The sequence below is a fragment of the Vairimorpha ceranae genome (genome assembly GCF_000988165.1).
Source record: "Vairimorpha ceranae strain PA08 1199 chromosome Unknown NODE_119, whole genome shotgun sequence".
In the NCBI taxonomy this organism is placed as follows: Eukaryota; Fungi; Microsporidia; family Nosematidae; genus Vairimorpha; species Vairimorpha ceranae.
The window spans coordinates 1-9,579 of record NW_020169414.1 but is presented as its reverse complement, the minus strand read 5'-3'; the positions used below and the strand labels follow the sequence as shown (position 1 = coordinate 9,579).

At 29.1% G+C, this 9,579-nt stretch overlaps 7 protein-coding genes across 7 annotated transcripts; 3 read left to right on the top strand and 4 right to left on the bottom strand.

The window, feature by feature from the left end:
• AAJ76_1190009342 (hypothetical protein) lies at positions 1-238 on the bottom strand (the record flags this gene model as incomplete). Its single annotated transcript, XM_024473836.1, has 1 exon — positions 1-238. A coding segment is annotated over one exon (238 nt), but the record flags the coding sequence as incomplete, so codon positions are not given.
• Positions 239-2,673: 2,435 nt separating this feature from the next.
• Positions 2,674-3,153, bottom strand: AAJ76_1190006427 (mobile element protein; the record flags this gene model as incomplete). Its single annotated transcript, XM_024473835.1, has 1 exon — positions 2,674-3,153. The coding sequence occupies one exon, from the start codon at positions 3,151-3,153 to the stop codon at positions 2,674-2,676; it is 480 nt and encodes a 159-aa protein (XP_024329841.1).
• A 224-nt stretch (positions 3,154-3,377) lies between these two features.
• On the bottom strand, positions 3,378-3,572 carry AAJ76_1190006008 (hypothetical protein; the record flags this gene model as incomplete). Its single annotated transcript, XM_024473834.1, has 1 exon — positions 3,378-3,572. One exon carries the CDS (start codon positions 3,570-3,572, stop codon positions 3,378-3,380), a length of 195 nt encoding a protein of 64 aa, XP_024329840.1.
• Positions 3,573-3,859: 287 nt separating this feature from the next.
• AAJ76_1190005595 (hypothetical protein) lies at positions 3,860-3,985 on the bottom strand (the record flags this gene model as incomplete). The annotated part of the gene is made up of 1 exon (XM_024473833.1): positions 3,860-3,985. One exon carries the CDS (start codon positions 3,983-3,985, stop codon positions 3,860-3,862), a length of 126 nt encoding a protein of 41 aa, XP_024329839.1.
• Positions 3,986-5,797: 1,812 nt separating this feature from the next.
• Positions 5,798-5,947, top strand: AAJ76_1190003782 (hypothetical protein; the record flags this gene model as incomplete). Its single annotated transcript, XM_024473832.1, has 1 exon — positions 5,798-5,947. The coding sequence occupies one exon, from the start codon at positions 5,798-5,800 to the stop codon at positions 5,945-5,947; it is 150 nt and encodes a 49-aa protein (XP_024329838.1).
• Positions 5,948-6,351: 404 nt separating this feature from the next.
• On the top strand, positions 6,352-6,660 carry AAJ76_1190003228 (pol polyprotein; the record flags this gene model as incomplete). The annotated part of the gene is made up of 1 exon (XM_024473831.1): positions 6,352-6,660. The coding sequence occupies one exon, from the start codon at positions 6,352-6,354 to the stop codon at positions 6,658-6,660; it is 309 nt and encodes a 102-aa protein (XP_024329837.1).
• A 2,797-nt stretch (positions 6,661-9,457) lies between these two features.
• Positions 9,458-9,579, top strand: AAJ76_119000122 (hypothetical protein; the record flags this gene model as incomplete). The annotated part of the gene is made up of 1 exon (XM_024473830.1): positions 9,458-9,579. A coding segment is annotated over one exon (122 nt), but the record flags the coding sequence as incomplete, so codon positions are not given.

Genomic DNA, 9,579 nt, shown 5'->3' with positions numbered 1-9,579 from the left:
AATCTTCTGCTGTATTAAAATAAACATTTCTAAAATTTATGTTTACTCTATGCTTACTAACAGAGATTAAAGTAAATGCAGTATCCAATTCAAAATTACATAAAAAATAATTCTTACGATTTAAATCTTTATTAATCATATTGTATACCTGTTCAATAAAATTTGAGTAAACTTGTTCTTCGCTAGGTACTAAAACTGTATTAATACATAATACAATTTTTAAAAAAAATATAACCATTTTTAAGGGCAAATTCATTCTTAAATATTTAAATAAATTAAAAAATTTGATGTATATCAAAAATCATAATAATTTTTTCTTATTTTTTTGTTTCTAAATATAGCAAGAAATAAGTAAAATAAACAAGATTTATTTTATATGTCAAAAATTTTATATTTTTTTTAAATTATAAAATTTTCCAAGCATTTTGATGCACAGCCTTTTTTAGTAGATATTTATGTGAAAATGTTTGTTGGGAGCATAATGGCGTGTCAAATATCTTGATGATAATATATGAAAAGATATTTGACAGGGAAAACATATATTTAAAATTTTAAATAAACCTATGTTTTCTAATAACAGTTCTTTCTGAAAACACAGTATTTAATATTTATTTCTGTAGTAATATCTACCATTACCAGACCATTATTATTTGTTTTCTTTGTTTATTTTTAATTTATTCTTTATCAATATCATTGCGTGTCATGTGTAATGCTTATACTAAAAAATAAAAATATAAAAAGAAAAATTAATTAAACAAACCGTCAATAGATGAACCATTACCGATAATTAGAATCCCTCGGGCCGAGTAATCATTGGACCTGTCAAGGGGGGGAATTAATTAAATTACTTTAAGCAAACATAAAGAAATTCAGACAACCTAAATAGTGCAGAAAACAATTTACAGAACAAATGTATTCGTTTGACCGTCATGACCCAATTCATGACAAGAATCTTAAGTAACAAAGTTCTATTAATTTTACCTCCAAAATTTGATATTTTTTGTTTAGGGGTATAAATTTTAAAATGAAATCAGAATATAAACAATAAAAAAACATTAATTAAAAATTAAATATTGAATAAGAAACTAATAGAGCTCAATCTAAAACACAGAACATCCCCCGGAGATATTCCATTGACGGCCCGCAAGAGTAAAAAAAAATTATTTAAGAAAAATATTCCCAAGAGGGGTAACCATGAAAGGTAAAGAATACGAGTTGCACCAAAAAATGGGGTCTACAAAATTTTTATTTTTTACCCTTAAAAATGAAATTTCAAATATTTAGAAAGAAAGAACTCAAAAACTTGAATTTTAATTTTGATGCTTTAAACGAATACTTTTTAGTAAAAAACTCCGAATAAATAACATTTATTGAAGACGATTTAATAAAGGTTTCAGACAAGTTATTAATAGATTATCTTTATAATTGTTAATTGGCATGTATCTTATTATACATGAATTAATAAGCTTTTTGGTTCTACATCTAAAAGGTTATAAGCCTTTAAACCAGATCGTGTTCCTTCAATAGTATTTATGTAAAGTCCAGTGGCCAAGTCTTTAAGCCATTTGCTGTGATTAACAGTTTTGTGAACATGTCCACATTAATTTAAGCTATTATAGCCTTTCTAACAATCGCTGTAAATTGTTGTACCTTTTTTACCGAATTTCTGATTTTTAATTGAAGTGTAGATTTGGTCCTATCATCTTCTTGAAATAATAAACCTTTTTTGTTTTTTCCTCTTTAAACTAAACCAAATATCCATACGTCGTCAACTGGATGTCCTTTATTGTATTTCCTTTTTTATATTTTTGATTCATCTATTTCTATAATTTCATCAGAATTTCCAATATAATTTTTATAACTGTAAAATTTATCAACTAATATTTTTGACAGTTTTTTTAAAATTTGATAAACTGTGTTTTTATTTATCCTTAAAATATATTTTATCACACCATTAGCTGCTTTAATAAGCTACGGTTCTATTATTCTCAAAACTTTTTATTTTTATTATTTTAGTATTTGAGAAAATTGAATACTTCCAAAAATTAATTTACTTTCTGTAAAGTTTGCAAAATTCACTATTACATCTTATAAACTCATATTTGTTTCTTCTAACATATTAAACTGCTTCCTTACAGTAAATACAAATATTTCCATAAACTATATAAAATTTATCTAAAATCAATCTTTTGAGTTATTTCTTTCTAAACATTCAAAATTTCATTTTTAAGGGTAAAAAATAAAAATTTTGTAAGCCACACTTTTTGGTGCAACCCGTGACAAAACTCAAATCATGAGTTTAGAAAAATATAAATCATTTTGAGGTAACCATTTTGAAAATAGTTTTCTAAAATGTTAATTCTAACTAGTTTATTGATTTTAGTTTTTCCACGCCGATTAATTTTTTGTTCGTGGTTCTGTTTATTAAAGTTTTCTGGTGTTTGTTTCTTAAATTCTTTCATTGTTTTAAAATTTTTGTTTCTTAAATAGCTATTCTGAATCACCGGCACTTTTTCTCCCCAAGCATTTACACCAACACTTCCCCCTCCCCTCAGGAAGGTAAAATGTTTTTTGACTTTTTTATTTAAATTATAAAATAGCTTTTATGCTTTTATTAAAAATTTTAAGGAATTGTTTATTTGGATTGTAGAACTAATATATACAACTAAAAACTTATTTAAAGTAATTGATCTTTAATAAATGCCATATTTTTAAAAACCGCATTTCTTTATTATTGAACTTCCAGCAAAATTCCCTTAAGAACCCAGGACGTTTACATGTTATAACACCTTTACTACGTTTTATAGATAAATTTAATTCATTATTAAAAGATTCGACTGCTTGAGTGTTTACACCAGATTCAGAATTAACAAACTCGTATTTATGACAAACAATGCCATGAAAAAAACCCAGATTATTTAAAGAACTATATGACCTATGTTCATCAGTGTATATAATACTACCATTTTCGACATTATCACAAATTATAGGTATGATTGTACTCGCCTTTTTGTTTTCAATAACACAAGCGAATGCCATAGATATTGCCGTCTCCACCTCAACTATACACAAAGCATCTGTTTTATTTAATGGTGCTCTTTCTATGTGGCTTTTGATTTTAAAATTAAGCCCCGCTTCATCAATCTGAATCATTTTACCAGGTTTTCACAACTTATTAGTACGTTGATCCTTGGTGTCAACCAAATCTACAAAATTATCAATAATTTTTTTAAAAGTTCTTCGATTTATTCCTAAATTACTTTCAATTGAATGCTAGGGCTGGTTACAGGACCATCGCAGTAGTACTTTAATAATAAAAATAATTGAAATGTTATAGTGTTCGAAAAAACATCCTTTCTTATTGAAATTATCTTTTTTTATTTTACACAATAGACATTGCCACAATGCCAAGCAAGTTTGTCTTTTACCTTACTATAAAATGCCTCCTTGCACATTAGTGAACAGGCTATACATACGCGACCACCAATCAGTAAATTATTTTGCTTTAGATATAATATAAGTCCAGATGCAGTCATTTTAATCAAATTTGTTTTAAATGCATCTAGATTCATGGGGGTGTAGAAAAAAAAATTATAAATAAAAAATGCCGGTGATCTATAATTTTTTTATCTTGTGTCAATGAAAATTTGTATAATAAGTTTTACATTTAAAAAACAAACCTTAATTACATGTTTCTTCTGCTTAATTAAGCAAGAATTGAATTTAAATATAACAAAAGCTTACAAAGTTAACAACGCAACCAATAGTGCAACAAAGCGCATATTTTTGTATTCAATTTATATTTAACAATTACATATTAAGGCCCCAGCGATGTATACCCTGCTGGCCTAGGCTTGTTTTAAAATATAATACAGACAAAACCAGCTAGGCTCGCGACAGCAATTATCCTCAATTGACATAATAAAGCCAAAACATCAATTTCATTAATTTTAATTATTTCTTCCAAAATTGTTTTGTCATTCATTTTAAGGTATTTTTTTAAAAAATAAGTCCTTTATATGACCTCCTAGGTTGTAAAACAGCCATAATTTGATAAATCAGCAATTGGGTTAAATTTTTCTGTTTGCATTTTAAATTTCATTTTTAACGTCATTTTTTGAAAAAAATTCACGGCTTTTATTTTTGGCAAAACAAGGTGTTTTCAGTCTAAAAAATGTTATTACTTTAAATGTCATTTTTAAAAATTTTTTAATATATTATTGCTGTAACCTCTGAGCAAAAGTGGGTAAATTTTAAATGTTATTCAATATAAGAACTAATAAATAATCTTTTTTTATATTTTATTGTTATTGGCTTTAAAAGACCACTTTTACCGCTAAAGTTGTTGTTGGTGTTTCTTTTATTGTACTAAGCTTCTTATTGTTTTATTACTTGCTTTTTTATTCCTTCTTTTTAATTTTGTTATTTATTAAAATTTTTAGAGGGAAATTTAAAAAAATGTGGTGAATACCGCAAATTTAAAATAAATTAAAAATTCAATTAACATATTTGATTGTATTTTAAAAGATTAATTATTCTCGCTCTAATTAAAAAATGTGCAATGCGTATATTAAATTAAAATACAAATAAAATTGTGCGTCATTACGATAGCAGAATGGAAAAAATAAAAACAATGTTGGATAAAAACATGAGTTTACTTATAAAAATTTTTTAAAAATGTTTTTGTAAAATATATTAAATCTGATATATTTGACAGAACGCCATAAGCATATCCTTATTCATGCAAACAATATTCTTATGCATAAATTTTAAAATATGGTCGCGCATTCGACGCGTGACAATATGTAAATATGTGCGGGCCCTAAACAGGACTATACCTTTGAGGGTGTTTACGGCCCCAAGATAAAATTTTTAATTCTTTTACTCCCCTGGAAGTTTTTGATGAAATACCAAAAGAGGCCAAATGACCCAAAATCGGGCAATTTTCGGTTACAGGGGGGCGAAATGAAAAAGATATTCTAAAAGTGCTGATTATATTGAATAGGTCGGTTTTTTTAAAAAAACAAAAACCTTTTTTAAATAAAAAACCAAGCTGTTTAGAGGAAGGCCCCATTTCTTCTTATTGTTGTCATTAATATTATTTCGAATCATGCACGTTACATTTTTCCAGAATTAACATAAAAATTAAAAAACTGAGATGTGTGTGTTAAGATGTTGAAAAAAAACGGTTTATTTACATAATTAAGCTTTTATTAAACAAAATGAACGCAACAATAAGTTTTCGCAATAATTGTCTTTTTACACTTGTTCATCTAAATAATTACTTAAAGCTGTTTATAATTTTTCATTCACTTTTCTAAATTTTTTTTGTTATACTAATAAGATTCTTTACGTTGAGTATGAGTTCCACTCTTATAATTTACGAAATTAAGAAAATTCAAATAGAGAATGCACAAAGCCGGTTCTTTTATAAATATTTCGGATCACATGTTTTCTTTGTCAAAAATAACATCAGATGTTATATATTGTTATTAAATAAACCCCCAATTATAGAAAGGGGGACCGATACAAAAAAGAAAGTTATCAAGTGATAACTGCAGTCAAGAGGCTGGAAGAATTTTAAATGAATTGAATATTATTTTGTTTTCATTGGATTTGGGGTGTTGTTAAAGATGGTTTAAAAAAGAAAATATTAAAAAGTGGTACTGAAGAATTTCAATTTTTTATTGTAAGAAATTGAAAAAAGGAGGATGTAGAAGAATTAAGGAATAAGTCGGTTGATATGTATAAGCAAAAGAAAAAGAAGGAATGGTAAGAAGGGGAGAAGGGGGTGGTAATGGAAGTAGTAGCAGAGGCGGCGAGTGATACTTTGAAAAGCGCTAGTATTGGGTCTAGTGAAAGAAGGGAAGCTGTTTGTTTTTATTTAAATAAGATTGAACATATAGGCGGGAAAGCTATCAGAGAAGGGTTAAGGAAAGTTATTTGAATAAAGATAATTTTAAGAATTATGAGGATTTTAATTTTTATGTTTGAACTTGAGTCCGGAAAAGGAATATAGGCATGGTCCTAATGAAGGAAGGATGTAAATAAATGAACGGAGAAAGAACAATGTTTATTTGATAGATCGGAAAAGACGTAAATTAACAATAAAGGCAATGGAGGAGAAATATAAGGAAGTGCTTAGTGGAGAAGGCAAAATTAAATATTGTAAATTAGAAAAGTGTAAGATAGTGACCGAACCAGGAAGTAAGATAATAAAAAGAGGCCAGATTGTTCCACAAGCCTTAATAAAAAGACAACATTATATTTGAACTAATTAGAAAAAAAGGAAGGTAACTAGATCGTGTACTTCCGAGTGGCGGAACCCAGCCAGATCAATTGAAAAGCCCAATGGAGATATTACGTCTTTTAAGTAGTTTAATGGCGCTTGATAACATGGTGGAGAAAGATGAATATAGACAAGCAAATATTAGAGATATCGTCAGAGAGACACGAGGTACAGATATAATGACGGTTTTTGATCTTAAAGATGGGTTACATAATGTGAAGATTGAGGAACAGGATAAACACAAAACAGCCTTTGAATTATACGGCAGGGTCTACGAATGGAACAGTATGGTTATGGGGTATAAAAAATCCCCACAGATATTGCCGCGTATAATGGACAAAATTTTTAAGACCTCGGAGGGAAATCTATAGATATTTATATGAATGTCATTGTGACATATGGTCATAGTAGAGAAGAAAATGATTTCTTAGTTAAAGAGGTACTCGAAAGATTGGGCGAGAGTAATATGAAACTAAACATAAGTGGGGCCCAGTTTGTGCAGACAGAAGTTAAGCTTTTAGAAGTTACGTTAAATGGGAAGGGGATAAAGCTGCCTGAAATAAAAACAAATTAAGCATTAGATTTCCCTCAACAAGAATATGTCACAGACGCAAGGAGATTCGTGGGGTTAACGGGACGGTTTGAGATTTCATAGGGGATTATGCGAGGTTGAATATACACTTGACGGATAACTTAAAATGAGATGAAAAAATGAAAATGAACTAAAGTGATGTCGGTTAAATTCGAAAATATGAAAAAGATTTTACGAACACTTAAGATGTTTAAAAATAGCAGAATATGATAAGGAATTTTTACTTAGAACAGATGCTAGCAACACTGTAAAGGGGTTCTGTTTTACTGAAAAAGGACAAACAAGGCAATTGTGTACCTATACAGTGACATCTAATAAATTTACACCAACGAAAACCAGGCACGTAATTTCAGAAAAGAAGATGTATACGATGTTTTGGGCCGTAAAAAAAATATGAGTACGAGTTACAAGGAAGACGGTTTGAGATTGAAACAGGTCACAAAGCATTTGTAGAAATTAGAAATAGGGCGGATTTTAAGAAGAGTCAAATTAGTAGGTAGATCGAGGAAATATAGGAGCTTTATTTTAGTATTGAGTATAGTAATCCGGAGAAAATGGTAGTAGCAGATACTCTGAGCCCGGCTACACACATGAAGAGGAAATAAAGAAGAGAATGATTGAATCACGTAAGGAGAAACTAAAAGAGGGCAAGGAAACAAAGCACATCAAAGAACGAGAAGGAAAGAAACATTGGACTTTTGATATTAAAATTTTACGAGAAATTTCGCCAGAGAACGAGAGAATAAAATCTATAAAACGTTGTAATAAGAACTTAAGTCGTGGGGGTAGTACAACGGTTTATTATAAAGTTGGGAAAAATTATTACTGGGTGGGCAAAAAAAATATTGAAGAGGGAATTAGAAAGTATGAAATATTCCAGAAGTACAAAAAAAACAAGTGAAAAATACGATTTTATAAGTACTATTAGATATTTTGAGCAAGCGGGTATTTATCTTATAGAATTTAGAAGTGAAGGTGTGTATGTAGTGATGGCTATCGATTATTTCGCCCGACAAATGTGGACAAAGATTGCTCGAAAAAAAGAGTGTTGCAGGCGTTGTATATTTCCTGAAAAAATTATGTCAACGGGGAAATAAACCAGAAGAAATCATAACTGACAATAGACGTGAATTTAGAAGCGAAAAGTAAAGAGAGTTTTGTAACAACTTGGAATTAATGCATCGGTTTATAAGTATTGAATCACATAATTGTAATAATAGAGTACAGAGGATAATTATAATAACTGAAAAGGGTATACTAAAAAGCAAAAGAAACAATTTTGTCAAAAAGTTAGCAGAAATCATAGAGAAATATAATAATGGTTTTCATTCAAGAATTGGATGTGCTCCGGTGGAAGCAACGAAGAACGATTCGGGTATGGTTATGACTGAAAATGCCCGTAAGAGAAACATTTGAGAAGGTTTAAAAGATGATATAGGGAAAGCTTTGCTAAAGGACAGGTAGTGAGGATTGCAAAGCGGGAAAACATTAAAGGATGTGATAAGTATAAAAAGGCAGATTTCTAGATTTAGACAAGGTGATTGAAAAGTGAGACCACGTCAGTTATATATCACTGAGTTTTGATATGTCTGTGTCACTTTAACAATTTTGAAATTACAATAATACAGTACGCAAACAAAAAAATAGATATAACTTAAATTTTTATTTAGCCACTTCTAATTAAACCTACTAACCGAACTAAAAAGTGTTCTCTTTTTTGATCTTTCCACACACATTCAGATAAAAACAACTCAAGATCAGTTCTTTGTAGGCCTTTCATTTTAAATTTTAAATTTTTGTTAGGCCTAATATGACTAACTATGTTACGTGTGTGTGTCCTTCTCGGGATTTATAAAATTAATAGAATGGCTTGCAGTTAAATATTGAAATCTCAATGTCGTGTATATATTAAGGTAGGCCGCCTGCTCATTACTGTGTACTATTGTTTTGGATCTACAGATACGCTCAATAATCGGGAAAAAAAATGCTGGTCAATTTCAACCATCTCTATATACGTTTTGGCAGGTTTAAAACCAAGCCAACGATCCCAAGTACTCAAAGCTGATGATTTTCTATTCTCTCGCGATTATGTTTTCTCTTATGACAAAACAACGATTCGTCAATCTGGAATATAATTCCCTGGCCCCAGGTCTTATCGGATATTATTGCAGTTAAACAACAATCCCGCTTCTCATATTGTTAAATGTATTGACGATTGTAGTCCTGTATATGCTAAGGTTTTTTTCAATTTTTGTGACGCTTTCATCTTCAAGCCGCATAAAAAAGTTCAAATGACAGCTAATCTTAAACGATACTTTAAGAAAAAACCATTTTTTTTAAATACTAAGGTTGTTTTAAACCTAGTACATGCTTATGGTTACAAAACAACCCTTTCGATTAATAACACCGCCTTTTTGCCGTTTTATCATTAAAACTTTTTATAAACAGACATGTTTCTGATAATGATATCTTAAAATGCTTAATTTTTTTAAAAAAAATTTAGGATCTGGTCTAATATCTGCCCTTTTAGAGCAGATATTAGACCAGATTTATTTTTTATATTTTTTACCCCTTAAATGAAAAGACAACAAACAAGATTTGAACTGTTGATGGGAATTCGTCAAATGAATACTGAAAATGTCATTAATATTCTACGATCTAAAAATTTATTGCTTTCTTATTTAGAATGTGAAGCATG